This window comes from Trachypithecus francoisi, unplaced genomic scaffold (assembly GCF_009764315.1).
Source record: "Trachypithecus francoisi isolate TF-2019V2 unplaced genomic scaffold, Tfra_2.0 Lachesis_group5, whole genome shotgun sequence".
In the NCBI taxonomy this organism is placed as follows: Eukaryota; Metazoa; Chordata; class Mammalia; order Primates; family Cercopithecidae; genus Trachypithecus; species Trachypithecus francoisi.
Window position 1 is genome coordinate 141759539 of NW_022681470.1, and position 27791 is coordinate 141787329.

The 27791-nt window shown below is 57.2% G+C and overlaps 3 protein-coding genes across 7 annotated transcripts in view; 2 read left to right on the top strand and 1 right to left on the bottom strand.

The window, feature by feature from the left end:
- The first annotated feature begins 1223 nt into the window (after nucleotides 1–1223).
- On the top strand, nucleotides 1224–22353 carry TIMM44 (translocase of inner mitochondrial membrane 44). 3 transcript variants are annotated; one of them, XM_033195459.1, is made up of 14 exons: nucleotides 1224–1228; nucleotides 4688–4756; nucleotides 7294–7389; nucleotides 10975–11145; nucleotides 14065–14145; nucleotides 14863–15012; nucleotides 15098–15237; nucleotides 15530–15615; nucleotides 16163–16255; nucleotides 16342–16466; nucleotides 17895–17945; nucleotides 20946–21035; nucleotides 21305–21415; nucleotides 21767–22353. In XM_033195459.1, exons 2-14 carry the CDS (start codon nucleotides 4709–4711, stop codon nucleotides 21884–21886), a joined length of 1362 nt encoding a protein of 453 aa, XP_033051350.1. In that variant the 5' UTR covers nucleotides 1224–1228; nucleotides 4688–4708; the 3' UTR covers nucleotides 21887–22353. The 3 variants fall into 3 exon arrangements, with proteins under 3 accessions (XP_033051350.1, XP_033051348.1, XP_033051349.1); XM_033195458.1 differs by lacking the exon at nucleotides 1224–1228 and having other exon boundaries at nucleotides 4606–4756; XM_033195457.1 differs by lacking the exons at nucleotides 1224–1228; nucleotides 17895–17945; nucleotides 20946–21035; nucleotides 21305–21415; nucleotides 21767–22353 and adding an exon at nucleotides 17022–17888 and having other exon boundaries at nucleotides 4603–4756.
- Nucleotides 22354–22904: 551 nt separating this feature from the next.
- CTXN1 (cortexin 1) lies at nucleotides 22905–24725 on the top strand. Of its 3 annotated transcripts, XR_004433532.1 has the most exons (3): nucleotides 22928–23109; nucleotides 23518–24428; nucleotides 24630–24725. XR_004433532.1 is itself a non-coding variant. In XM_033195460.1 (2 exons), the coding sequence occupies exon 2, from the start codon at nucleotides 23538–23540 to the stop codon at nucleotides 23784–23786; it is 249 nt and encodes an 82-aa protein (XP_033051351.1). In that variant the 5' UTR covers nucleotides 22905–23109; nucleotides 23518–23537; the 3' UTR covers nucleotides 23787–24596. The 3 variants fall into 3 exon arrangements, 2 of the variants coding, with proteins under 2 accessions (XP_033051351.1, XP_033051352.1); XM_033195460.1 differs by lacking the exon at nucleotides 24630–24725 and having other exon boundaries at nucleotides 22905–23109; nucleotides 23518–24596; XM_033195461.1 differs by lacking the exons at nucleotides 22928–23109; nucleotides 24630–24725 and adding an exon at nucleotides 23140–23409 and having other exon boundaries at nucleotides 23518–24596.
- A 1081-nt stretch (nucleotides 24726–25806) lies between these two features.
- The window catches only part of SNAPC2 (small nuclear RNA activating complex polypeptide 2), a 2579-nt gene continuing 594 nt past the window's right edge, over nucleotides 25807–27791 (bottom strand). Inside the window, exons 2-6 of the mRNA XM_033195393.1 lie at nucleotides 27510–27629; nucleotides 27279–27347; nucleotides 26702–27014; nucleotides 26290–26605; nucleotides 25807–26049 (exon numbers count right to left, since the gene is read on the bottom strand). Coding sequence (XP_033051284.1) covers nucleotides 25959–26049; nucleotides 26290–26605; nucleotides 26702–27014; nucleotides 27279–27347; nucleotides 27510–27629 — 909 coding nt within the window. The 3' untranslated portion in view covers nucleotides 25807–25958. The remainder of the gene's footprint in view (nucleotides 26050–26289; nucleotides 26606–26701; nucleotides 27015–27278; nucleotides 27348–27509; nucleotides 27630–27791) is intronic.

A 27791-nucleotide genomic window follows, 5' to 3' on the forward strand; every position in this document is an offset into this window, starting at 1 on the left:
GAGCCACCGTGCCCAGCCTGTCTCTACAAAAAATTTTAAAAGTAGCCAGGCTCTGTGGCTTGCGCTGGTCATCCTAGCACTTTGGGAGGTCAAGGTGGGAGGATCACTTGAGCCCAGGAGTTCGAGACCAGCCTGTGCAACATAGAGAGACCCTGTCTCTACAAAAAAATACAAAAATCTGCCGGGCGTGATGGTGCATGTCTGTAGTCCCAGCTACTGGGGAGGCTGAGGTGGGAGGATCACCTGAGCCTGGAAGGTCGAGACTGCAGTGAGCCGTGCTGGTGCCACTGCACTCCTGCCTGGGCAATAGAGTGAGACTCTGTCTCCAAACAAAAACAAAAACCCTCAAAAGCATAGATAATAGTAACATGTAGCAGCATAATTAGGAAGTGATAAATTTTGTGTATTTATTACCTTTGTTCTAATATAATCTGTTTGATCATAAGTTTATACAATTAATTGTTTACACATTGGCCGTGTTTAGCAAGAGGTTTTGAATTCTTGAAGATGTGCCAGCTGGCTCTTGTGAGTCAGTGCAAGCTGGCTCCAGCACGCGTCTGTAAAACCATCTCCAGTCATTGAAATCTGCCTCCCAGGCCCACCACTCAACCAAAACCCCCCTTGCTCACCTCACCAATGACCTCCATATTGCAAAATGCAAATGGCTACATTTCTGTTCTTGCCTTGCCTGAACTGCGTAGCACTTGCCTCTGCTGCTTCCATCTGCCTTCTCCAAGTTCCTCCAGATCATCTTCCTTTTTTTTTTCCTTTGATATGGAGTCTTGCTTTGTCGCCCAGGCTGGAGTGCAGTGGTGCGATCTCAGCTCACTGCAACCTCCGCCTCCAGGGTCCAAGCAATTCTCCTGCTTCAGCTTCCCAAGTAGTTGGGACTACAGGCGCCCGCCACCACAGCCGGCTAACTTTTTGTATTGTTAGTAGAGACGGGGGTTCACCATGTTAGCCAGGATGGTCTTGATCCCCTGACCTCGTGATTTGCCCACCTCAGCCTCCCACAGTGCTGGGATTACAGGCTTGAGCCACCGTGCCCCGCCTTGAGACAGAGTTTCACGCTTGTTGCCCAGGCTGGAGTGCAATGGTGCGATCTCGGCTCACTGCAACCTCCATGTCCCAGGTTCAAGCGATTCTCCTGCCTCAGCTTCCTGGGTAGTTGGGATTATAGGCATGCACCACCATGCCCAGCTAATTTTGTATTTTTAGCAGAGACGGGGTTTCACCATGTCAGTCAGGCTGGTCTTGAACTCCTGACCTCAAGTGATCCATTGGCCTTGGCCTCGCAAAGTGCTGGGATTATAGGAGTGAGTCACTGTGGCCAGCCTCCCACTTTTTTTTTGTTTTTGAGACGGAGTCTCGCTCTGTCGCCCAAGCTGGAGTGCAGTGGCAGGATCTCAGCTCACTGCAAGCTGTGCCTCCCAGGTTCATGCCATTCTCCTGTCTCAGCCTCCCAAGTAGCTGGGACTACAGCCACCACGCCTGGCTAATTTTTTTGTATTTTTAGTAGGGACAGGGTTTCACCATGTTAGCCAGGATGGTCTCGATCTCTTGACCTCATGATCCACCCTCCTTGGCCTCCCAAAGTGCCCGCCCCCTTTTTTGAGACAGAGTCTTGTCTGTTGCCCAGGCTGGAATGCAGTGGTGCAATCTTGGCTCACTGCAACCTCTGCTTCCCGGGTTCAAGTGATTCTCATGCCTCAGCCTCCTGAGTAGCTAGGATTACAGGCATGTGCCACCACGCCCGGCTAATTTTTGTACTTTTTGTAGAGACAGGGTTTCTCAGTGTTGCCCAGGCTGGTCTTGAACTCCTGACCTCCAGTGATCCACCTGCCTTGACCTTCCAAAGTGCTGAGTTTATAGGCATAAGCCACTGAGCCTAGCCTACACCTGGCTAATTTTTGGATTTTTGGTAAAGACAGGGTTTTGCATTGTTCCCCAGGCTGGTCTGGAATTCCTGGGCTCAAGCAATCCACCTACCTCAGCCTCCCAAAGTGCTGAGAATACAGGCATGAGCCACTGCGCCCAGCCCCCTCCAGGTCCTCTTTCTGTTGGACAGTCTTGCCCAGGATCCTGGAAGGGCTCTTAATAAAGAAATTGTTTTTTAGAGATGGAGGTCTCGAGTGGGCATAGTGGCTCACGCCAATAATGCCAGCACTTTGGGAGGCCGAGGCGGGAGGATCACCTGAGGTTGGGAGTTCGAGACCAGCCTAACCAACATGGAGAAACCCGGTCTCTACTAAAAACACAAAATTAGCTGGGTGTGGTGGCGCATGTCTGTAATCCCAGCTACTTGGGAGGCTGAGGCAGGAGAATCACTTGAACTCGGGAAGCAGAGGTTGCGGTGAGCCAAGATCACACCATTGCACTCCAATCTGCGCAACAAGAACGAAACTCCATCTCAAAAAAAAAAAAAAAAGAGATGGAGGTCTCATGCTGTCACCCAGGGTGGAGTACAGTCGCGTGATCATAGCTCACTGCAGCCTCCAACTGATGGGCTCAAGTGATCCTCCTACCTCAGCCTCCTGAGTAGCTGGGATTCCAGGCGAGAGACACCATGCTTGGCTTACTTTTTATTTTTGTAGAGACGGGGTCTTGTTATGTTGCCCAGACTGGTCTGGAACTCCTGGACTCAAATGATGCTCCTGCCTCAGGCTCCTGATTTGCTGGGATAATAGGACTGAGACACGGATCCTGGATTAAAGGACTCTCCTATCTCCACTTTATCTCTGGGTCTTTGACACGCTCATATGACACCCTGCCTCTGGCTGTTTAATGCTGTAGCCCTGCCCTGCCCTGCCCTGCCCTCTTCCCTTCCCTTCCCTCTTCCCTTCCCTTCCCTCTTCCCTTCCCTCTTCCCTTCCCTTCCCTCTTCCCTTCCCTTCCCTCTTCCCTTCCCTTCCCTTCCCTCTTCCCTTCCCTTCCCTCTTCCATTCTCTCTTTCCTTCCCTTCCCTTCCCTCTTTCCTTCCCTTCCCTCTTTCCTTCCCTTCCCTTCCTTCCTCTTTCCTTCCCTTCCCTTCCCTCTTTTCTTCCTCCCTCCCTTCCTTCCTCTCACTCTCTCTCTCTCTCTGTCTTCTTCCCTCCCTCCCTCCCTTCCTTCTTTTTTTTTTTTTTTTGACACAGGGTCTCTCTCTGTTGCTCAGGCTGGAGTGTAGTGGCACGATCACGGCTCACTACAGCCTTAACTTCCCGGGCCTCAGCGATCCTCCCATCTCAGCCTCCTGAGTATCTGCGACTACAAGCACGTGCTACCACGCCAAGCTAATGTTTTGTATTTGTTGTAAAGATGAGGTCTCACTATGTTGCCCAGGCTGGTCTCAAACTCTTGGGCTCAAGAGATCCTCCCGCCTCAGCGTCCCAAAGTGCTGGGATTATAGGCATGAGCCACTGGGCCCGGCCGAACTCCGTACCTTCAACCACAACTAAGAATCCATATTTCTAGCCCAGACCTGATTCTCAGCAACACACCTGTGTACACCAACTGCTTAGTTTGCTCTTCTTGGCATCACGACATCTCCAACAAAGCCAGAGTGGAAGCCCTCATCTCTTACTCCCACCTCGAGGGAGTGCTCCTGAGATGGAGAACACAAGTCTGTCCAGCCCAGAAGCCAGGAATGCATGCCCTCCGGGGCCAAGCTGCCTTCCTTTGAAAGAATGAAGTCCCATAAACCCATATCACAGGTTAATAATGCAAAAGGACCGGGCGCGGTAGCTCACGCCTGTGATCCCAGTGACTCAGAGGCTGAGGCAGGAGGATCGCTTGAGCTTGGGAATTGGAGGCTGCCGTGAACTAGATTACGACACTGCACTCTAGCCTGGGTGACAGAGCAAGGCTCTGGCTCTTTAAAAAAAAAAAAAAAAAAGGCTCCAATAAGGCAAACAGCAACAGCAACATACATTAACTCTCCCAGGGGACCAACCCTCCTCATCACCCGATTGCATGGCCATGTTAAAATAACGCCACTTGGTGGCGGCATTCTTCAAATGGAAAATAGCATCTGGGGTGCTGAAATGACAAAGGCCTGAGCTTCCTCGGGTCAGGGAGTGTCAATTCACACTGAATCGAAATAGGGCTGGACCACAGTCAGCCTGCTCTCAGCTTTCCCTTCTTATTCGGGGTCAAAACCAACAGGCGTCTTCCCAAAGCGCCGCACAAGAGTGGGCGGGCTCCTTCGCTTTCCTGGAGCAACTCACTTGCTGGTATCTCAGTCATTGTCAATCAGTCAGTCATTGCAGGGACAGCCATAGGCAATTACTCTCGAGCTGGTCCGCCAGTCAATCAGAATCCAATCGAATCCGTCCTTGTGGTCGGTGGATCCACGAGCCTGTACCACCTGCCACCAGCGCCCGGCGCGTTCTGTAGCGAAATCCAGGGTGACGGAATCCATGCCCTTGGGCTCCGCCCCTTCGTAGTCGCGCCCAATCACAGATCTGAGCCTCCCAGGAGGGCCCGTCCCCCTGGCCACAGCCAGTCACAGGCTCCGTCCTTCCAAAACACTGCCCTATCAGAGGCCAAGCTCTCTAGGAATTCCCTACCCTTTTAATGTCCCGCCCCTATGACGGACCCAATCGCAGGGCTCTTCCCTCCCCGAAACCCCGCTCCCGGACCGGCTTGTCTCAGGTTTGCGCCACTCTAGGCTGAGGCGGCGGATGACGCAACCGGGCCGCGCCGCGAGAAGGTCACACGGTTCTCCAACATGGCGGCGGCGGCGGCGCTGCGGAGTGGCTGGTGCCGCTGTCCACGGGTGAGCGGCGGTGCGGTGCTGGCAGGGCGGGCTTAGGGGTCTTCTGGGTCTTCGGCCACCAAGGCTTTCTTCTCAGACCCTTGGCCCTCGCGACCCTTGCTTGGGCTCCGTAGAAAGCTTGGGGTTGGATCGTTGGGTCAGCAGAGGCCAGGACAGGGGGCACGGAGCGTGGCCTGAGGGCGGGGACAGAGCTTACCGGGCAGGGGGCGGCGATGCGCGGAGCCTGGGAGGGAGCTGATCACCCTTCGCCCTCTGATCAGACTCCACGTGTACAGGAGAGTGAATGATAGCCAGGGCAGCGGCGTCCCGTGGAAAAAAGTAGAGGGGAAGGCAAAAAAAAAAAAAAAAAAAAGTGAACTTCACAGCTCTCGGTTAAATGCCAGGTCCGCTACCGAGAGCATTTCTTGTCTCGTTTCTTCTAACGTTCACTGTGGACGTGCGAGAGGTGGTTCACGCCCTGGCAGGCTCTTAGGTCCACAGGGCAGTGGGAGTCAAGACGTGTAAGGCGCACTCGGAAAGTAGTACTTCATATTGCTCGTGCTCTTCGTTTTTTCTTCTTTTTATTTGTTTATTTATTTATGTTTTGAGACGGAGTTTCGCTCTTGTCGCCCAGTCTGGAGTGCAATGGTGCGATCTCGGCTCACTACAACTTCTGCCTCCCGGGTTCAAGCGATTCTCCTGCCTCAGCCTCAGGTGGATCACCTGAGGTCAGGAGTTCCAGATCAACTGGCCAGCATGGTGAAATCCCGTCTCTACTAAAACCCCATCTCTACTAAAAATACAAAAAAATTAGCCGGGCATGGTGTCTCGCTCCTGTAATCCCAGCTACTCTGGAGGCTGAGGCAGGAGAATTGCTTGAACCCGGGAGGCGGAGGTTTCAGTGAGCCAAGATCAAGATCATCCCACTTTACTCCAGCCTGGGCGATAGTGGGAGACTCCGTCTCAAAAAAAAAAAAAAAAATGTTATCCTCAAGTAAATGCAGGAGATGGTAGGCACCTGTGTAAGTTTGGGATGTTCCATGGGGTTCTCAGAGTAGGAAGCAGAGAACAGAGAGAAAAACGGCCCAGGAAATGTGGAAATGGTGGAGAAGTTGTACCTGGTCTTTTGACATCAACACACCAGGTTCAGGTGCCGAGTTGAACAGGACCTTCACAGAGCTTTTTTTTTCCCCCTAGTTTTTTGTGGAGGCAGGGTCTTGCTATGTTGCCCAGGCTGGTCTCAAACTCCTGAGCTCAAATGATCCTCCCACCTCAGCCTCCCAAAGTACTGGGATTACAGGCATGAGCCACCAGCTCAGTGCCTGCACAGAACTTAAAGTTCATCATTTGGTAGGGGAATAAACTGCCTTTTATTTTTATTTGATTTTTTTTTTCTGAGACAAAGTCTTGCTCTGTCACCCAGGCTGGAGTGCAGTGGCACGATCTCGGCTCACTGCACCCTCCACCTCCCGGGTTTAAGCAATACTCCTGCCTCAGCCTCCCAAGTAGCTGAGACTACAGGTGTGTGCCACCATGCCCAGCTAATTTTTGTATTTTTGGTAGAGACAAGATTTCACCATGTTGGCTAGACTGATCTCGAACTCCTGGCTGGGTGATCGACCCACTTCAGCCTCCTAGCGTGTTGGGGTTACAGGCGTGAGCCACCACACCCGGCCAGCAAGTGCCTTTTACATGAGGTCAGCCAAGTCTTTGCCCAGAGTGACTCCCCTAAATTACTCTGTTTATAGCCCAACCCTTGAAGGGGACATTGTAGGTTTATTCCAGAGTTGTCCCTGGGGACATGATCGATGTTTGTGTCTGAAAATCCAATTCTCTCATCTTTGGAGGCTGGCAGAAATGGGGTGGGCTTGCAAGAGAAGACTGCTTGCCACTACCATAGAAGCTTAGAGTGCCTACTTTCAGACTAAGAAATGCAATTGTGCTGGTACATGTGGCCTTCTTCCCCCCGTGGGTTGGCATTTCCTGGGACCTGTCTCTTTCCCCCGGTTTCAGGGGCACGAGGATAGATGTCGGCCCTGGAGGCACAGACACAGCCTTTTCTCTTTCCACCAGCTTCTACTTGCTTCTCAGACTTTGGGAAGATTACAGAGTGTCCGGCATGCATCAGGCAGAAGATAAAAATTGGCCAATGAGGCCAGGTGTGGTTGGCCCATGCCTGTAATCCCAGCACTTTGGAAGACTGGGGGAGAGGTGGATCCCTTGGTCAGGAGTTCGAGACCAGCCTGGCCAACATGGCAAAAACCCTTCTCTCCTAAAAATACAAATATTGGCCAGGTGTGATGGTGCATACCTGTAATTCCAGCTACTCAGGAGACTGAGGCAGGAGAATCGCTCGAACCTGGGAGGTGGAGGTTGCAGTGAGTCGAGATCGTATTACTGCACTCCAGCCTGGGCAACAGACTGAGACTCTGTCTCCAAAAAAAAAAAAAAATTGGCCAGTGAGTGGCAGGCGACCCCTGCTGTTTTGTGTGTGGTCTGCTTACTTCTTGGTCAGCCTCTTGTTAGAATGGATCTTTCTCGTCTCTTCCCCCAATTAGAGATGCCTCGGCAGTGGAATCCAATTCCTTTCCAGCCACAACCTACTCCACGGGTCGACCTATCAGATGCGCCGGCCGGGCGGAGAGCTGCCACTGGTGAGTGACTCAGGATGCTCAGGCCAGCAGACACAGGGCAGGCCTGAAAAGTCCGATCCCATTGGCAGGAGGGAGGTTGTGGGGCTGTGGAGGTGGCTCACACCATCTCAGGGGTGGGCCTTCTGTGTCTGGGGCCTTCTGAATGACAGATCCCAGCGTGCCTGGCCTTCTCGGTTGCAGAAACACTTGACCTGCCTCTTGCTTGATGTCGTTAGGGGATCAGGTGCTGTCAGAATAGCCCGTTGTGTTGGCTCTAATGCTTGGAGGAGACCCCTGTATTGAACTGAATTCTACTTCCCCGTGGCCTCTGCCAGTGGGGGCCTCACCAAGCACGGCTGTTTCCTTTCCTGGAAGATAGCCCTTTGATCATTGGTAGAGTCACCTCATCACACCCAGAACTCAGTTTATCCTGGTCACTCCTCTTCAACTGTGCTTCTGTTGGTGTCTCAGCATCATGAGGACAGAAGCCCAAAACCTGACTCCCTTCCCCAGATCGGTACATTTGGGCAGCGTGCACATTCTCTCTCTCTCTCTGCGCGCTCAGAGCCTCAGCTCAGCTGCCTCCTCGCAGGCAGCTACCTACCTCTCCAGTCCCGTCCTGGTGCCATCGTGGGTGTGGGACAGGACCTGTGACTCTTTCCCTTACTTGTCCAGTCCCCCGCCACACACACACACACACTCCCAGGGTTTGTAGCCCAAGAGTCTCTGGTAGGGCTGCCATAAGGTTGTGTGATCCTGATGGTCTTACTTAGAACTTGGGCTTCCCCTGGAGAAAGGCGAGCCAGGGTGGCATCTGAATGGGACTGCAGCCTGCTGACAGGAGGCCTGGCCACCTGTCCTGGAGAGCAGCATTGGGCTTTTTTTTTTTTTTTGAGACGGAGTCTTGCTCTGTCACCCAGACTGGAGTGCAGTGGCCAGATCTCAGCTCACTGCAAGCTCCGCCTCCCGGGTTCACGCCATTCTCCTGCCTCAGCCTCCCGAGTAGCTGGGACTACAGGCGCCCGCCACCTCGCCCGGCTAGTTTTTTGTATTTTTAGTAGAGACGGGGTTTCACCGTGTTAGCCAGGATGGTCTCGATCTCCTGACCTCGTGATCCGCCCGTCCCGGCCTCCCAAAGTGCTGGGATTACAGGCTTGAGCCACCGTGCCCAGCCTTGGCTTTTTTTTTTTTTTTTTTTAAAGACAGGGTCTCGCTCTGTGCCTAGGCTGGGGTGCAGTGGCGCTATCATGGCTCACTGCAGCCTTGAACTCCTGGGCTTAAGTGATCCTCCCACCTCAGCCTCCTGAGTAGCTGGAACCACAGCTGTGTGACTCCACACCTGAGCACTAGGCTGGATGCAGCTTTCTCTTGTAGCTTGACAGGAGCCAGGGAGGGGATCCCACTTAGAGCTGGTATACCCAACACAGCTGTGGAAAAGTTGACCACTTCCCCCTAATTTGATTATCGTATGATCATTCATTAAACTGTTTCTCTGTTTGGTTTGGTTTTGTTTTGTGTTTTGAAACAGAGTCTCACTCTGTCGCCTGGGCTGGAGTACAGTGGCAAGATCTCGGCTCACTGCAACCTCCACCCCCAGGTTCAAGCAATTCTCCTGCCTCCGCCTCCTCAGTAGCTGGGACTACAGGCACTCACCACCACACCTGGCTGATTTTTGTATTTTTAGTAGAGACAAGGTTTCACCATGTTGGCCAGGCTTGTCTTGGACTCTTGGCCTCAAGTGATCCGCCCACCTGGGCCTCCCAAAGTGCTGGGATTACAGGCATGAACCACTGCGCCCAGCCTGCCCTTTTTTTTTTTTTTTTTTTGAGATGGAGTCTTATTCCATCGCCCAGGCTGGAGTGCAGTGGCGTGATCTCAGCTCACTGCAACCTCCGCCTCCCATGTTCAAGCAATTCTCCTGCCTCAGCCTCACGAGTAGCTGGGATTACAGGCACCCACCACCACACCCAGCTAATTTTTGTATTTTTAGTAGAGACAGGGTTTCCCTACGTTGGTCAGGCTGGTCTGGAACTCCTGACCTCAAGTGATTCGCCCACCTTGGCCCCCCAAAGGGCTGAGATTACAGGCGTGAGTCACTGCACCCAGCCTTGTTTTGCTTTTACAAGGCTTTATCTTTTTGAGCAGTTTTAGGTTTACAGAAAAATCGAACAGAATGTCCAAAGAGTTGCCATGCCCCTCCTCTCCCATCCAGCACACAGTTTTCTGTTCTTCACCTCCTGCATTAGTGGGGCGCATCTGTTACAACTGACTGGATGTTGATACATTATTATTAACAAACACATAGTTTACCTTCTGGTTCCCTCTTGGTGGCGTAGGTTCTCTGTGTAGCCATGATTACAGTATCATAATAGTAGTTTCACTGCCCTAAAGTTTTTCTGTGTTCCCCTCACTCATCTCACCCTCTCCCTGCCAACCCCTGGCAACCACTGATCTTTTACTGTCTCCAGAGTTTTGCCTTTTCCAGAATGTTCTATAGTTGGAATCAGACAGTATGTAGCCTTTTCAGATTAGCTTCTTTCACTTACTGTGATATACATTTAAGGTTCTTCTATGTCTTTTCACAGCTTGAGAGCATATTTCTTGTTTTTTTTAAATTATTATTATTATTATTATTATTTATTTTTGAGATGGAGTCTTGCTCTGTCCCCCAGGCTGGAGTGCAGTGGCACGATCTCGGCTCACTGCAGGCTCCACCTCCTGGGTTCACGCCATTCTCCTGCCTCAGCCTCCCAAGTAGCTGGGACTACAGGTGCCTGTCACCACACCCGGCTAATTTTTTGTATTTTTAGTAGAGATGGATTTTCACTGTCTTAGCCAGGATGGTCTCGATCTTCTGACCTCGTGATCCCCCCACCTTGGCCTCCCAAAGTGCTGGGATTACAGGCATGAGCCACCACGCCCAGTCTTTTTTAAAAATTATTTTATTTTATTTTATTTTATTTGAGATAGAGTCTCGCTCTGTCACCCAGACTGGAGTGTAGTGGCATAATCTTGGTTCATTGCAGCCTCTTCCTCCCGGGTTCAAGCAATTCTCGTGCCTCAGCCTTCTAAGTAGCTGGGACTAAAGGCACACACCACCATGCCCGGCTAACTTTTGCATTTTTAGTAGAGACGAGGTTTTACCATTTTGGCCAGGCTGGTCTCAAACTCCTTACCTCAGGTAATCTGCCCACCTCAGCCTCCCAAAGTACTGGGATTATAGGCACGAACCATCGCGCCCGGCCTGTTTTTTAAATAGGGTGTTATGTTGCCTAGGTTGGTCTCAAACTCATGGCTTCAAGCAATCCTCCCTCCTCAGCCTCCTAAAGTGCTGGTATCACAGGTGTGAGTCACTGCACCTGGCTGAGAGCTCATTTTTTTTCAGCACTGAATCATATTCTATTGTCTGGATATACCACCCTTTTATCACCTGCTATTTCTTTGTCTTTTATTATTATTATAAAAGAGATAGCTAATCATCATTAAATGTAAATCAACAGAAAAGAGAACATTTAGAAAAATCTCTCAGAGTCCCTCTGTGGGGCAGTTCATTGCATGTTCTTCTAGTATGTTCTTTAAATTTTTTTTCTTGTACATTCTTTCTAGTCCAGATCATATTCTTCTGGAAACAGAAAAGGCTTTCTGTCCGGCTTACTAGATAATGTCAAACAAGAATTAGCCAAAAACAAAGAAATGAAAGAAAGTATAAAAAAATTCCGTGACGAGGCCAGAAGGCTAGAAGAATCAGACGTGCTCCAGGAGGCCAGAAGGAAATATGTGAGTTTCTTTGCTGCTTTTTTTCTCCCCCCACCTAGGCTGGAGTGTAGTGGCGCGATCTTGGCTCACTGCAACCTCCATCTCCCAGATTCAAGTGATTCCCCTGCTTCAACTTCCTAAATAGCTGGGCTTACAGGCATGCACCACCACGCCCAGCTAATTTTTGTATTTTTAGTAGAGACGGGGTTTCACCATGTTGGCCAGGCTGGTCTCGAACTCCTGACCTCAAGTGATCCACCCTCCTAAGCCTCCCAAAGTGCTGGGATGATGGGCGTGAGCCACCGCGTTAGGCCCCTTTGCTTCTTACCTTTCTTGGTTGACATGTTTGTTTCCAGGGCCAGGGTTTCTCCAGGCCAGGGACAGCCAGAGGAGCTCAGAGCTGGATGGCTGGGGACAGGGTGGCTTGTGAGGAAGTGAGGTCATTGCTCTGATGCACTAGTGAGAGGGAGCCAGGGGACAGGAGTGGGTCTCCAGGCCTCTGGGTTCTGCCATGCGACCATGCAGCGTTCTGTACAGCTTGAAGCATGGTCTCTAGACCAGCAGCAGTGGCTGCTCCTGGGAGGGGATGAGCAGTGCAGAGGCTCACACCCTCCTAAACTGCCAGGCCAGCACCCGCATCTTCACAGGCCCCCAGGCAATTCATGCACACCAGCTTTGGGCTGCAGCACTCCTGAGAGCTCCCAGCTGTAGCCCTCTGAGTGGAGCCGGGTGGAAACTGGGTGATGGCGCTGGTATAATTATTTTATTTTATTTTATTTTATTTTGTTTTGTTTTGTTTTGTTTTGTTTTGTTCTGTTTTGTGAGATGGAGTCTTGCTGTGTCACCCAGGCTGGAGTGCAGTGGCGCCATCTTGGCTCACTGCAACCTCTGGCTCCTGGCTTCAGGTGATTCTCCTGCCTCAGCCTCCCGGGGAGCTGGGATTACAGGCGCCCGCCACCACACTGAGCTGATTTTTTTTGTTGTTGTTTTTTGAGACAGAGTCTTACTCTGCTGCCCAGGCTAGAGTGCAGTGGTACGATTTGGCTCACCACAACCCCTGCCTCCTAGGCTCAAGCAATTCTCCTGCCTCAGCCTCCTGAGTAGCTAGGATTACAGGCACGTACCACTACCACCCAGCTAATTTTTGTATTTTTAGTAAAGATAGGGTTTCACCATGTTGGCCAGGCTGGCCTTGAACTCCTGACCTCAAATGATCCACCTGCCTTGGCCTCCCAAAGTGTTGAGATTACAGGCGTGAGCCACCGCACCCAGCCCTGTATTTCTTTTTGTAGAGATGGGGTTTCACCATGTTGGCCAGGCTGGTCTCAAACTCCTGGCCTCAAGTGATCTGCCCGTCTCACGTTCCCAAAGTGCTGGGATTACAGGTGTGAGCCGCTGCTCCCAGCCTGTGATTATTAATTGTCACTTCTCTTCTTGAGCAGCTGCCAAGCCCTGGCTTCTGGGAATGGCTCTGCGTTCCTTTATTTGTAAGGGCCCTGCGAGTCGGGTACCGTGTCCCCATCTTAACAATGAGCGCTGAGCCTGAGATGCACCTGTCACGGGTCCCGTGGATTTTGGTTTGGTTTGGTTTAGTTTGTGTTTTTTTTTGTTTGTTTTTTGTTTTTCTCTTTTGAGATGGAGTCCCGCTCTGTCACCCAGGCTGGAGTGCAGTGGTTCGGTCTCGGTTCACTGCAACCTCCACCTCCCTGGGTTCAAGCAATTCTCCTGCCTCAGCCTCCCGAGTAGCTGGGATTAGAGGCGTGTGCCACCACACCCGGCTAATTTTTGTGTTTTTAGTAGACATGGGGTTTCATCATGTTGGCCAGACTGGTGTTGAACTCCTGACCTCAGGTGATTCATCCACCTTGGCCTCCCAGAGTGCTGGGATTACAGGCGTGAACCACCGTGCCCAGCCTAGTTTGGTTTTTTGAGACAGGGTCTTGCTCTGTCACCCTGGCTGGAGTGCAGTGGTGTGATCACAGCTTACTGCAGTCTTGACCTTCCCATGTTCAGGGGATTCTCCCACCTCAGCCTCCTGAGTAGCTGTGACTAAAGGCATGGGATACCACGCCTGGCCACTTTTTTTATGTTTCTAGAGACAGGGTCTCTCCATGTTGCCTGTGCTGGTCTCGAACTCCTGGGCTCAAGTGATCCTCCCATCTCAGCTTCCCAAACAGCTGGGACTACAGCTCACATGCCCAGCCCTTCTTTATCATGAATGCAGGGGTCATCTGAAGACAGAGCAGGCTGAGTTTGGAGTGGGATGGATGGGGCAGGAGACGTAAGACCAAGCTGTGGTAGCTGGAGGCTGGATGAGGGGCACAGTGATGACAGGCAAGGCCACCTCCTACCACTGAGTGAAAGGCGAAGGCTGGGCCTCCTGTTCTCAGGTGGTAGCTGCCAAGCAGGGGCCCGAGTCTGCCGGCCTCTGGGCACGGAGCTCACCGTTGCGGAGACCCTCAATCCAAGCCATATGGGCAGCCAGGGCCCCTGGAGGCAGCGCGTACTGGCAGGTGCGGGGACGGAGGGGCTGCTGAGAAAATGCCTCTTGGACCTTTGGCTATAAGAGAAATGTCACTGCCGTGTCAGAACACACAAACTTAAAGACACAACGCTTGGCCGGGCACAGTGGCTCACGGCTGTAATCCCAGCACTTTGGGAGGCTGAGGCAGGTGGATCACTTGAGGTTAGAAATTTGAGACCAGCCTGGCCAATGTAGTAAAACCCTGTCTACTGAAAATACAAAAATTAGCCAGGCATGGTGGGCCCTGTAATCCCAGCTACTTGGGAAGGTAAGGCAGGAAAATCACTTGAACCTGGGTGGAGGAGGTTGTAGTGAGCTGAGATCATGCCACTGCACTCCAGTCTGGGCAACAGAGTGAGACGTCGTCTCAAAAAAAAAAAACAAAAAACAAAAAGGACACAATGCTCTTTACCTAGAAAACCATCGAGTCAGAAACCATGCGGACGAGCGAGGTGCTACGGAAGAAGCTTGGGGAGCTGACGGGCACCGTGAAGGAGGTAACAGTGCCATGCCTGCCTGGAGCTGCTGGGGCCATCGAAGTCTCCCGGCCGCTGGAGGCTGGAGGAAGAGTCGGATCCTGGGTGGGGGTGGCTTGGCAGCAGTGGGTGACATGGGGCGTGCTGCCACCCTCGTGAAGCTTTCAGGAGTTCTGGGCACACGCAGGGTGAGGTCAGACTGGCAACCTTGCATGACAGTTGACCCAGTAAGTCGGCAGCAGTAGGTGCTACTGGCCAGGACTTGAGGAGAACATGACAATGTTTGTCCTGCCTAAAAATAGGAGGGGAGGGGCCGCTTCCACCGCCTCCCGAGGGTAGAGGCAGTGGGGTGCTGCGAGGACTCCTGGGGTGCTGCGGGGTCTCCTCTGTTCCTTGTTCTGTCCAACTTTGTCCAGCATGGGGCGCCCTGCCCGCCCTTCTTTCCCTGGGATCCCCTCCTTGGGAATCCTTGCTGCCAGGCAGTTCCCGGGTCTCCAGAGGACTCCTCCCCATTTTGGAGAGGGGCCAGTTGACCCGGCGTCTCACTCAGAGCCCAGGGGCCAGCACCCCGGAAGCCATGGCCGTGTTCTCATGGCTCTGGGTACAGGAGCACAGAAGGCCTCTGCCGGCCTCAGGGAGCCAGATCTGCCTTTCTCTCTGGCAGGAATTAATTCCTTCTGCCCACCCCCTGCCCCCAGGGCCGGTGCCAATGCCCCCTCTCTGTGTCTGTCTCAGTAGAGCCTTCATGAAGTCAGTAAAAGTGATCTGGGCCGGAAAATCAAGGAGGGTGTGGAAGAAGCAGCCAAGACGGCCAAGCAGTCAGCCGAGTCGGTATCCAAAGGTGGGGAGAAGCTGGGCAGGACGGCAGCCTTCAGAGCCCTCTCCCAGGTAAGCCCAGGCCCGGGCCAGGGTGTGCAGCCTGGGGCGGCTGAACCCGGACACCCACCCCAGCCCCGCTGTGCCTCCCTCGCAGGGGGTGGAGTCCGTGAAGAAGGAAATTGACGACAGCGTCCTGGGGCAGACGGGGCCCTACCGGAGGCCCCAGCGACTCCGGAAGAGAACGGAGTTTGCGGGAGAGAAGTTCAAGGAGGAGAAAGTGTTTGAGCCAAATGAGTAGGTGTCAGCCTGTGGCCCTCGCTGCCCCCATTTTGGGCAGCTTTCACTGCTGTCTGTTTCGGGCGCCCACCAATGGTTCCCTCCTGGGTCCATTTCTTGAGTTTGCCTTTTGCCCAAGGTTCCCGGCTCCCTCGAATTTGAGGGTGAGAGGTAAGGGTGGGGTCCTCAGAGCCCCTAGGTTTGAGGTCTCAGCTGCTCTCTGTCCTCTGCTGCCCTTCCCTGCAGCCACAGGAGGGCACAGGGTGGCCCCGGCGTCGCCGCTCACCCCAGTGCCTACTCTCTTCCCCAGGGAGGCCCTGGGGGTCGTGTTGCACAAGGACTCCAAGTGGTACCAGCAGTGGAAGGACTTCAAGGAGAACAACGTGGTGTTTAACCGTGAGTGAGGGTGTCTCAGAGGGCAGGTGACTGTGTCCCAGGCAGTCGGCGGAACGCAGGGTGATCCCCCTGCATTGGGCACAAGACGGAGCCCCATTTTGCAGAGGAGGCGGCCAGGGTCAGAGTGGGCCGGTCACTTCTTTGCGGTCTCCTGATGGTGTGGTGTAGATTCTGCTGCCAGAAGCCAGGCGCTCCCTCATAAGCACAGTCAGGGCCCCGAAATGAGCCGCAGGCCCCGTCCCTTGTCCTGTGCGGACTGCTAGAGGCCTGTGTTTCCTTTGTAGTGAAAGCAGCAGCCAGCGGGGTGGTGGCCCATAACTTATACAGCCCCGCTAGGGCCGCAGCTGAGGTGCCTCTGCGCCTGGCCAGGTAGGTGGGCAGGCAGCGGTCCCCAAGCACATGAGGATGCAGGCCCACAGCTGTCCCCTCCCTGACCCCACCCGTGTCAGGGTGGATCCCGCAGGGGCCACAGAGCCCCTGGAAGCTGTGAGAGAGGGCGTGTTTCTGGAAGGGGCCCCTTCTCCAGCACCTGTCCTGTCATCCACAGGGTTCTTCGAGATGAAGATGAAGTATGATGAAAGTGACAACGCGTTCATCCGGGCATCCCGGGCTCTTACGGACAAGGTCACCGACTTGCTGGGTGAGTGAGTCATCCCCGGACCCCGAAGGCTGGTGGTGGGGCCGGGTCCCTGGCCCTCCCCGAACTCCCGGCTCCGCTGCCTGCAGGGGGCCTGTTCTCCAAGACAGAGATGTCGGAGGTGCTCACAGAGATCCTCCGGGTGGACCCGGCCTTTGACAAGGACCGGTTTCTGAAGCAGTGCGAGAGTGACATCATCCCCAATGTCCTGGAGGTGGGTGTCGCGCCCCCAGGAACCCTCCCAGGCGGCAGGTCCTGGCTTCACCACCTCCCCCGGCCCAGCCGGCACTGGGTGCTGCCAGGGAACTCCGCCGCCGAGGCTGTTTTCTGAGGAGGCTGGTTGCACACGGGCTCCTGCCTGGCTGCAGCTACCCCACGAGCTATGCCCGAAGCCCTTCCTGGGCCTTCCTGGCACCTCCAGTGCCTCCAGGTGCTGTTTGCCTCACTCCTCCTGCCTGAGGCTGTTGTTCCCTTGAGGTTCCTGGGAGCAGCTGCTGGAGTCTAGGGTTTATTTCAGGTGCCAGGAGCCCTTCGCCCCTTGGGAGAAGTGGGCGTCCGTCCTCAGACATCAGAGCTGGCCCCAGGCCACCTCTGACCCAGACCTGCGGCCAAGGGGGTTCCCTCACGGTGCCGTCCCTGGCAACCAGACCCTCGTTGGGCTTATAGATGAGGGTATCTTGCTCAGGGTCATGCTGCAGCCCGCCCCCTACAAGCCTCTCCCTGCGGTCGGCGGCCTCTTGTCTTCCTTGTTGCCTCTGCCTCTCTGCAGCCCCCAGGATGCAGGAGGAGCCTGGACCCCTTCGGCCCAGTCGGGCCAGGCCTCCGGGAGGCCCTTCATGAGACTCTCCATCCTTGGCCCTGTTGGCCGCCGCCCAGCGTCCTCTTCCTCCTCCAGTTTCCCGTATCCTTCCCGCCACTTCAGGCAGGGCTGGGAGGCGGTGCAGATGGGCGCCATGCCCCAGAACAGCAGCCTGAGCACCGCAGTGCCTTCCGGGATGGGTGGTGGGTGCCGAGTGTTCTGGCCACCCGCCCCCTGCCGCTCACAGTTTTCACCACCAGCATCCGGCTCCTTCGCGCTCTTCTCCCCGCTTCAGGCGCCTCCCTCCCCCGCATCAGATCCGGCCCAGGCTCTGGGATCCTGTGGAAGCAGCTCCCAGCCCAGTCACGCCCCCTGCAGCCCACCCTCCCTCTCGCTGCCCCCAGCAGTTAGGAGGCAGCCGATCCCATGGTGGGCCTTGCAGTCCGAAACGTGGTCCTGTGGGGGACAGAGGACGTGGGCTCACTGCGGGAGCCGGAGTGTGGGTCCTCATCTCCCTGGCTCGGATTCCTGACCAGGCTGAAAGCTGGGTCCCCAGCCACCCCAGCCAGACCCCCGGTGCCACGGGGTCCCCCCCGGGGTGCCTCCTGGGTGGTCATCCGCAGGCTGCCCTCCGCCTGTGCCCAGGCCAGAACCAGGCACTCACACCAGCAGGGACGGGCCTGGGGAGGGACACCCAATGCCACAGCTCCACCTGTGCCCCACAGGTGGCAGCTGGGGGTGTCCAAGGAAACCCCCCGCACCACTGGAGAATGTTCCTAGGACCTCGCCTGCTGCCTGAAAAGCCCATGCTCGTTCTGGTGCTTATTTCCCCTTCCTTTTTAGGCCATGATTTCTGGAGAGCTTGACATTCTCAAAGACTGGTGCTACGAAGCTGTGAGTACTTCCTTTTTTTTTCTAAGGCCTAAAAAATCACCATGGAGAAGTTCCACTTCGGTGGCTCCGTTAGGGTAGCTCCCGACAGGCAGGACTTGGGCTCCTGGTGGGGGGGATCCTCACGTCTCACCCTCCGAGAGCCTGACACCGCCTGCCCCGACCTTCCATTCCTCAGCGTGTTACACATCTGGGCTCTCAGGCTGGACACCGGGTCACCCGCCAGTCCTTCGCTCCCAGACTGTAAACTCGGTTAGGGAGAATCCTTCTCTGGGCTGGTGTCTAAGAGATGGCTGGCTGGGGGTGTCCCCTGGGCCTGTGAGAGATCACAAAGCCGCCCATTTTACTGGGCCTTTTTTTTTTTCCTCCAATCTTAAAATAATTTTGGTTAGATCTGGGCGCTGTGGCCCATGCCTTCAGTCCCAGCAGCCCAAGGCGTTTGAGCCCAGGCATTCAAGACTAGCCTGGGAAACAGCAAGATCCCATCTCTACAAAAAAAATTTAAAATGAGCCAAGTGGCCGGGTGCGGCGACTAACGCCTATAATCCCAGCACTTTGGGAGGCTGAGGCAGGCGGATCACTTGAGGTCAGAAGTTCGAGACCAGCCCGGGCAACATGGTGAAACTTCATCTCTACTAAAATAAAAAATTAGCCAGGCGTGCTGGTGCACGTCTGTAATCCCAGCTACCGGGGAGGCTGAGGCAGTAGAATTGCTTAAATCCAGGAGGTGGAGGTTGCAGTGAGCCAAGGTCGTGCCACTGTACTTCAGCCTGGGCAATGGAGCAAGATTCTGTCTCCAAAAAAGAAAAAAATGAGCCAAGCGTGGTGGCAGGCACCTGTTGTCTCATCTATTAGAGAGGCTGAGGTGAGAGGCTCACTTGAGCCCAGGAGGTCAAGGCTGCAGTGAGTCATCGCACCACAGCACTCCAGCCTGGGCGACAGAGCAAGACACTGTCACTAAGGAAGTAATAGGCCAGGCGTGGTGGCTCACGCCTGTAGTCCCAGCACTTTGGGAGGCTGAGGTGGGCAGACCACCTGAGGTCAGGAGTTCGAGACCAGTCTGGCCCACATGGTGAAACCCCATCTCTACTAAAAATACAAAAATTAGCCAGGCCTGGTGGTGGGCGGCTGTCGTCCCAGCTACTCAGGAGGCTGAGGCAGGAGAACGACTTGAACCCAGGAGGCAGGGGTTGCAGTGAGCCAAGATTGCACCACTGCACTCCAGCCTGGGTGACAGAGCGAGACTGTCTGGAAAAAAAATAAAAAGGACATAATAATGGTAGTGGAAGAGAGTCCCAGGAGAGGTGGTTGCAACCGTGAAGCAAAATGGGGTCTCCGGGGGCCTGACCGTCCTGTTTCAGGTGGCTGCAGGGGCCTGCGGTGCATGCTGGGGCCGGGGGTCAGGGAGAGTGGGGGTCTCCCACGACTGTGGGGGCTGGGAGCCAAGTGGGGTTTGAAGGCGTCACCCACCCCACTTCCCAGGCCAGAGCAGAGTCCTGTGTTCACCTCCCAGGAGTCGGGAGAAGGAAGTGTGATCACAGAAGCCAGGGCAGTGCTGGCCTCGGGCCAGAGGGAGCCCGCAGAGGTAACCCTGGTCACCACACAGCCCCTGGAAGGATGGGGGGAGCTTTCATCGGTGACCCGGGGCTGCCACCTATGGGGCGCAGGTGAGGTTATGGCACTGGGTGCCCCTCCCCAGGCCCTGGGGAGCCTCCAGGGCATGCCGGGTTTCTCGGACCCATTAGCTGTCCTCACCACACGATCCTGAAACATAGATCCAAACAAAACAGCGATCGTCTTCCCACACGGGGAAGGAGCTGTGGGTCCTGATGAGGCCCCAATTGCTTCTCGGAGTCAAAGCTTGGGGTTCGGGGGCCACCAGCAGCACCACATACCTGGGGTCCGGTCCAGCTGTCTGCCCCATCCCTGGCAGCCTCCCTATCCCTGCCCCAGTCCATCCCCGTGGGGCTCCCAGCTCCCGTCTCCTCAGGCCACCTCATCTCACCCTATTCGCTCCCCGACCTGTGTGTTTCCCCCGGCTTCTTCGTATTAAGCGATCCAGAATCTTTCTTGGCTAATTCTATTCTGCACCCAGCTCATAAACAACTTGGAAAAAGCAGAGGAGAAGATGTCAGATTTTCTTTTTAAATACTCCCCTGCATGGTGACTAATCCAGCAGGCATTTATGAGTTTCGATGTAGATTTTTTTTTTTTTTTGGTGTTTTTTTTTTTTGGTTTTTTTGTTTTTGTTTTTGTTTTTTTGTTTTGTTTTTACCTTGGGACCATTGCGCCACAGCTGGCTCGCTTTGTCGGGGAGCTGGTGGCGCCCTGGAAACAGCTGAAGCTCCAGCCACATCCACAGAAGTGTTTTTAAAATGTCACCTTTAAGAAACCGAACAAGTAGGATTGGCTCTGGGTTTTTTTTTCCTCCCCTCCGCGGATCAGTCATTTCCATAAAAAGTAGATGCTATCGGAACATCTCATGGTTTCATGCCAAGCCCAGAGAAACCTCCAGTGAAAACGTGTCTTGGGGGCTGCTTCCTGTGCCTGGCACAGGCGCAAGGGGGTTGAGGGTGACACTGGGGGCTGGTCAGTGACAGAGGCAGCCTCGGGCTGAGGGCAGATCCTAGAAGAGGCGTTTGATCTCGGGCCAAGATTCAGAGTGTGGTGAATATGGAAGTATTAAAGATCAGCCAAGGGGCCACCAGCTTAGCTCTGGGAGTGGATTTGGGCTTTTGTTCCAAGAGAATCACCCACTTTGCTGATTAATCCTGTTTTCACTGGGTCATCTGGGTAGAGTGTGGTTCCCAGGAGAGGGAAATGTGTGATCTGGGCCAGTAAGTGGGTGGCACCTGCCTTCCCACTTGGACTTCGGTTCTTGGCCTCTGCCATTGCTGGCTGGCGGCAGGGCGCCCGGGTGCCAGGGCGTGTGGGCAGCCGCTGTGTGTGGCGTGGCGCCTGTCCTGGGCGGCATCACCTAGACGTGTCGGCCTCTCATTGCAGACTTACAGCCAGCTGGCCTACCCCATCCAGCAGGCCAAGGCACTGGGTCTGCAGTTCCATTCTCGCATCCTAGACATTGACAACATTGACGTAAGCACCTCTCGCAGTAGGGGCCCGGGCCACCATCGGGAGTGGGAACTATGGCCCAGACAGGGCCCAGGAGGTGGCCTTGCCAGGGGCTGGGGGCCATGTGCGGGGCCATGTGCTGATCCGAGAGGTCTTGGGCTTGTCCCAGGGGAGGGTCTCAAGGGAGGCCTGGGCCTGGTCTGAGAGGCAGGGCCCACGGGGAGGGCCTGGTGCTGGAGCCTTCTCCCAGCACGGCTGTCCTCTGAGGCCCACCCCTCTCGGCCCCTCTGCAGCTGGCCATGGGCAAGATGATGGAGCCGGGGCCGGTGCTCATCATCACCTTCCAGGCGCAGCTGGTGATGGTGGTCCGGAACCCCAAAGGCGAGGTGGTGGAGGGCGACCCGGTGAGTGCGGGAGCGGGACGGGGCGGGCAGACGGCACCGCCTGTCCCCAAGATCTGTGTGTGGCCACCCTGCAGGGACCCCAGCTCAGAGTCCCGAAGCCCTGGGACTGGGTGGGGATGCGGAGAAACCCCCAGGCCAGAGTTTGGGGTTGAGGGAGGTTGGAGACCAGCAGACCTGTCTTTTTTTTTTTACCAAGGCCTGAGTGGTTCCTGAGTCTAGGCAATTGTGCTGGCCTCTGCTCCCAGCCCCCCCGGGGAGGTTGCCAGTCTGCCCCACAGAGCCTGGCCCCTCCCAGAGCCGCCTGGGTTGTCTCACCCCTCTCAACAGCATCCTTCCCACCCCACCCTGCAGGACAAGGTGCTGCGGATGCTGTATGTGTGGGCGCTCTGCCGAGACCAGGACGAGCTCAACCCCTACGCGGCCTGGCGGCTCCTGGACATCTCAGCCTCCAGCACCGAGCAGATCCTCTGAGTGCGGTGCCACAGCCAGGGAGCCCTGGGCTGGGTCATCAGGCACAGAGGCACCGCGACACCACCTGCAGCAACTCTAGACTTCTGGGAACAAGACTGCGGGCTCTGCCCCCAACTCTGCCAGAAGAGCTGCAAGACCAGCTGGCCGGGGAGGGGACAACGGGCTGCTGCAGGTGCCTGGCAGCTGGAGACACTCCCCCCAGGGCCGGCCCCTGCGCTGTTGCTCTGCCCTGCAGGGGTCCCGGTGCCTGGTCACCTGGGGTGCACACAGGCCACACAGTGCCAAGAGGCCCCAGGGCCCAGGGACGCCCTCCACAGCAGGGTGGGACCCGGGACCCACTGCTCAGTGGCCCGCTGGCCACGTCAGCCAAGCCACTTTAGGTCCATTTTTTATTTTAACAGTGCTCTTCCATTCTGTGCATAAGCCTGAGATTTGGAAAGAATAAAACACCGAATTGCAGAAGAGCAGCTCTGGAGTCTGAAGTGTCTTCTCTGGCGCGGGAGTGGCCGGGGCGAGGGTGGGGGTGGGAGCGGGCGGCTGCTCTGGGAGGCGGTCAAGGTCGAGCGAGGAACTGCAGCCGCAGTGGGTGGACGCCTTGCCCAGGGCTGGACCCTGGGTTGGAAGACAAGGCCCGTGACAGACAAAACTAGGGGGACTTTTTCATCCCAGTGACCTGCCTGAGCTCTCTGAGGATTGAGGTCCCCAGGGCCGGGGGAGCTTGAGTGCCCATATGAGTGTTTTAGGGACACTGAGGTCCCCCCACAAACGGAGTCTGGAGTGGGGTCTATCGCAGAGGAGAACGCAGGCACAGGGCAGGCTGGGGGGGGGCCGAGGTGCCAGTGGAGGTGGGAGTGGCAGCTGCCCACGCCCTGGCGAGGTCTTGGGTGCTCGCGGGTCCCCGAGTCTGGAGATCCGTCCTCCCGCAGGTCCGGGCGGGGTCGCGGGCCCTCGCGCCGCTCCCTGCGCAGCCTCCGCCCCCCGCAGCCCCGCCCCCCGCGGCGGCCCCGCCCCCGTCGCCATGGGAACAGCCGCGGCGGCCCGGCTCGCGCGCTGCTCGCCTGCCTCGGTCTCCGCCGCTCCAGGGGCGGGTGGGGTGGGCTGAGCCGGAGCCCGGGCCGCCGCCGCCGCCGCCGCCGGGGAGAGGCCGAACGCGGAGCCGGCGCCGGGGTCCAGGAGAGAGCGCGGCCGCCGGGCGGTCGGTCCCCGTCCGGGTCGAAGCCAGGGTGAGGGGCGCGCCGGGGCGGGGGCGGTGGGGGAGGGGGTCCCGGGCCGCCGAGAACAAAGGGAGCGGGGGGCAGGGGACGCGAGGACCGTCCCCAGGCCGCGCACCCGGGCCGCGGCCGGTCGTTCGCACCTGTTGTGTGCGGCCCGGGCCGGGCCGGCTCCCTTTCCCGGCTCTCAGCGCCCCCACCTGCGCGCACGGCCAGAGTTGGGTCCCCGCGTGCTGGTGGCGGCGATCCGGCGGGCCGGGCATGGGCGTAGCCCGGGGACCGAGGCGCAGGCGGGGGATGGGGTCGGGCACGGTAAGGGGGGCGGCGGCGGCGGCGGCGGGAGGGGGCGAAGCGGAGGAGGCGCAGGAGGGAGGGCGCAGCCTCATCCCAGGCGCCCCGGGCGGGTCCCCTCCTCCGCAGGGCGCGCGGCGATGTGAACCATGAGCGCGACGTGGACGCTGTCGCCGGAGCCCCTGCCGCCGTCGACGGGGCCCCCGGTGGGCGCGGGCCTGGATGCGGAGCAGCGCACAGTGTTCGCCTTCGTGCTCTGCCTGCTCGTGGTGCTGGTGCTGTTGATGGTGCGCTGCGTGCGCATCCTGCTCGACCCCTACAGCCGCATGCCCGCCTCATCCTGGACCGACCACAAGGAGGCGCTCGAGCGCGGGCAGTTCGACTACGCGTTGGTGTGAGGGGCGCGGCGCCCCCCAGCCGGCCCTGCACCGGGTCTCCGAGGGTCGGCCCTGCGGGGAGCGCCGCGGGGCCAGGACTGCGTTCAGGATCCCACCTCGGAGCCCCCTGCCCCGGGGAGAGGGGGAGGGAGTTGGGAGAAGCCCAGCCCCTCCCCCTCGAGACCCCTCCCATGTCCCCTCCTGGCCTGGCCGGAACCCCACCTCGTGCCTTTATCCGCCCTGTCCCTTCCTCTCTGCGCATCTCACCCGCCCGGCTGGCCCCCGACCCCCGCCCCCCTGGCTCTGAATCCCAGGAGGGAGGAGGACCCCCGCACCGCCCCTTCCCCAGCGTGTAAGTGGCTCTGCTATTGTGCGTTCCTGGAAGTGGGGACCCCCTTGTCCCTCCTCCCTCCCCTGTTGTCTGGCCGTCGTCAACCCCACCTTGACTGAGTGTTGAGCCTGTCCTTGGGCTCTGGCCCTGCGGGGCAGGCTCTCCCGGGCCCACGGGGCAGACGCTGCATACCAATTTGCCCTGCACCGCCTGTCCCGGAGACGGAGCCCGAAGGCCTGCCATGGAGGCTGTGTCGAGGATGCGTGGCTCCTGCCATGGCGGGAGAGTGTGGGCAGGCTCATTACTGCCCCCCAACCCGGGCCCCTGGACAGGTCAGCGCGCCCTGCCCCGGTGCCCACCGCTGCCCCCCATCCGCCCTCCTGCCACTTCCCGCTGACTCCCCTGCCGTGCCCCCCGCAGCCCTCCCATGCCGTTCTACTCCCTGCCTCTGAGCCGAACATGATAATAAAAGCTATTATTGAGCGCTTACTGCATGCCAAGCAGCGTGCTGAGTTGGCACCTCCTGTTTATAGCCTATCTCCTCTTCGGGATCGTGAGAATGAGCCAGGCCCCGTTAGCATCCCAATTCTACAGGCCAGGAAACCGAGGGCCGGCAGCTCCAGTGACTTACTTGCCCATAGTCACATGGCTAGAGTCTGGTCGGGCTGGAAGTGGAACCTAGGTCTGGCTTCTGCATGTTTTGAAAGCTTCCCAGGACTGCAAAGACACCAAGATCACAAGCCCTTTCACCAGCTTTGGGGGGCTGATGTGTCACCATCTCGATATCCCCAGCTCCCTCCCTCCCCTCCGCACACAATTCTGTTGACCTGGGGAGGCGCTGGGGGTGGTGAGAGAGACTCAGCGCTGCAGGGAGCTGGGAGGAACATCCTCCACCAGCCCTGGAGGGAGGCTCCGATGACCGTACCTAAGCCTCCTCCCCCTGCCCACCACCATTGGCAGCGTTTGTGAGTCTGGCGTGGTGGAACGGTGACCACGGACGGAGTGGGCTGGCTGCGCTCCAAGGCCCTCCCAGGAGATGTGCACCCCGGGGAGCCGTGCGCAGCGTGTGTGGGGAGGAATGAGCGTTTCTATAAAAGGCAGGCTGGGTGAATGCAGACTCCGCGAACAGAATTTTACCCACTTGGATTACTAGCTGGGCGTAGGGCGCGGTGCTGTGGGAGGACATCTGCTTCCCTCCCTCGGACCCGACCCTCAGTCCACACCCACAGGGCAGGTGAGGCTGATGGAGGGAGCCCCAGCACCCCCAGGGATTTGAGGTCAGCCCTGACTCCAGCGCCCCTCCCTCCCCGCCTTCTAGGAATCCTTGAGGTCCCAAGGATACCCCAGGGAGACACTCCACTCCCCCAGCCTCCTGCCGCTTGGGACAGCCCACCCCTATCTTCCTCCAGTCCCTAGCCTGGGGCTTGACGCCTTCCACCAGGCCACCTCCGCTCTGCTGCCTTCTCCCCTCCACCTGTGCGATGTGACTTTGCCCTACTCTGAAACCCACCCGACGCCTGTCCCCAAGGTACGCTGCCGGCTCTCCCCTTCCCATCCACACTTGTCAGCTCCACAGTAACCAAGGGGCTCCTCACCCCAGGCCTCATCAGACCAGAGAGGTGGCAGCTCTCCCACCTGGCACACACCCCAGCCCTGTGACCCCAAGCTCTGACACTTCAGGGCCCCCACTTCTATCTTTAAGTCACAGGCGAAAGAGAATAATGAGGACTTTATTCATGGTCACAGAATACCCCCGGGAAGGGGAAGGAGCTGGCAGCAGGTAGTAGTATCCACGACTGGTCAGTTGAAGAAAGTGAAGATGCTGGTCCCGAGGTACAGGAAGGGGAAACGTGTGAGAGCGTTTACGGTGTGCAGTGCCAGCTGTGGCCCCCAGCAGACAACAAGGCACAGTGGGGCTTGGGGACTGGGGGAGGCCAGCCCTGTCCGCCTGTCCTGGAGGTCGGGAGGCTTGTGAGTGGAGTTCCGTAACCCCCACCCAACCCCTGTACAACGGGGGTTCCATTTGTGAAACCCCCAAAGTGTGCGGCGTCTCAGAGGCCCACCCCACAGCTAAGCGTCACCTCAGGGACCTTCCCCCACGACGGGATCCTCAGTAAGAGCCAGTGCCAGCCGAGCAGAACCGAGGGCCAGGGCAGGGGGCCCGGTGTGCCTCCTGCCCGCCATGCCCCTCACCTGGCAGGGGTGGCTACCCGACCCAGAAGCTCCAGGGGCACCAGGAACGGGTTCAGGGGACAGATCCCAGCAGCTTGCCAGGACGATTTCAATTCGCTGGGCTCCGCCTTCTTGGTGGCTGGGGGGCTCTCCTCTGGTGCCTTGGAGCCAGCCCCGTCTCCCTCAGCAGCAGGTCCCAGGCTCCCTCCAGCGGGGCTGGGCTGGGGGGCTGTCAGACGTAAGTACGTCTCCATCATATGCTCAACCAAGGCTGTGCAGGGCAGGAGGGGCAGCTCCCCTGGAAGTGACATGAGCAGGTCGAGGACCACAGCAGACTCTAGTGATGGATGGAGGGGAGGGGTAAGGAGACACCCTTGCCTGCCGCCAGGGACCCCGATCCCTCTGCCTCTGCCCCCTCCCTCATCCTTCTCACCAGCTGCTGAGAGCTCAGGGCTGCGGCCACTTCGGGAGAGAGAGGACAAGTACTTGTAGATCTTCTCAAAGTCCACAGCGAAGTCTTCTTCAGTGGAGGGACCAGCCGAGGACGCAGAAAGTTTCTCAGGAGCAGGGTCAGAAGTCTCGGGGGTGGAGCTAGGTGCCTTGGGGGCGGGGCTAGGTATCTCAGGGGCAGAGTCTTCCAGCCCTCCAGGGGCGCTCAGGAGCAGCAGCTTTCCACGGGCCTGCGTGGGCTTGGGGGGCTTGGAGTGCAGGAGGGTGACCGGTTCCGTGGCCGCGATGGTGAGCACCTGGCAGGCAGAACAATCAGGGAGTAAGGGAAGCTAGAAAGTCCTCTCACCGTCTATACATTCCCCCATCCTCTCGGCCACCCTAAGATGCTGCTTAGACAGGAGATGGCCTCAGAGCCAGGGACACTGAGGCTCCAGGTGTCCAGTGACTGATGGAGGCCACAGAGCTGGCAATAGGAAGGGCCCAGGACCCAGTTTCACATGATTTGACCCAGGGACCCCGTCCTCTAGGACGCCCCGACCTGCCTTGGGGGATGGCCGTACCTGCGAGAAAGCCACTGCCAGGGCTTCCTCCAGTGGTCCTGTTATCTTCTCAGCCAGATCCGTCCAGACCTGAGTGAAGCCAGAGGTACAAGGTCAGCCCAGGGATCAGCCTGCAAGGGCCCCCCAAGCCCTGCCCCTCCTGGGGATCCCCTCATCAGGTTATCCTCCACAACTCCGACCTACCCACCAGGGACCTGCCCTGGACAGCCTTGCCCTGTTCATCTGCCTCACCTCAATGGGAGCTGGGGGCTGTGCCTCGCGGCGCCTTGGTCCCTGAAGGCCACCCGGATGCACCTTCTGAATGGCCTCCCGGGCTACGCGGCCCTTGAGCTGCTGGAGGAAGACCCGGATCTAGAAAGGAAAGAGGAGGAGGCCGAATGAGGCTTCTGTGAGCTCAGGGCTGCAGCAGAGAAGCCAAAGCCCGCTCCCTTGCCTGCTCCGGGCCCCGCTACTGCGCCTTAGTCTCCTGCTAGCCCGGTGTTAGGAGTCCCAGTGACCGCCAAGGCCACTACC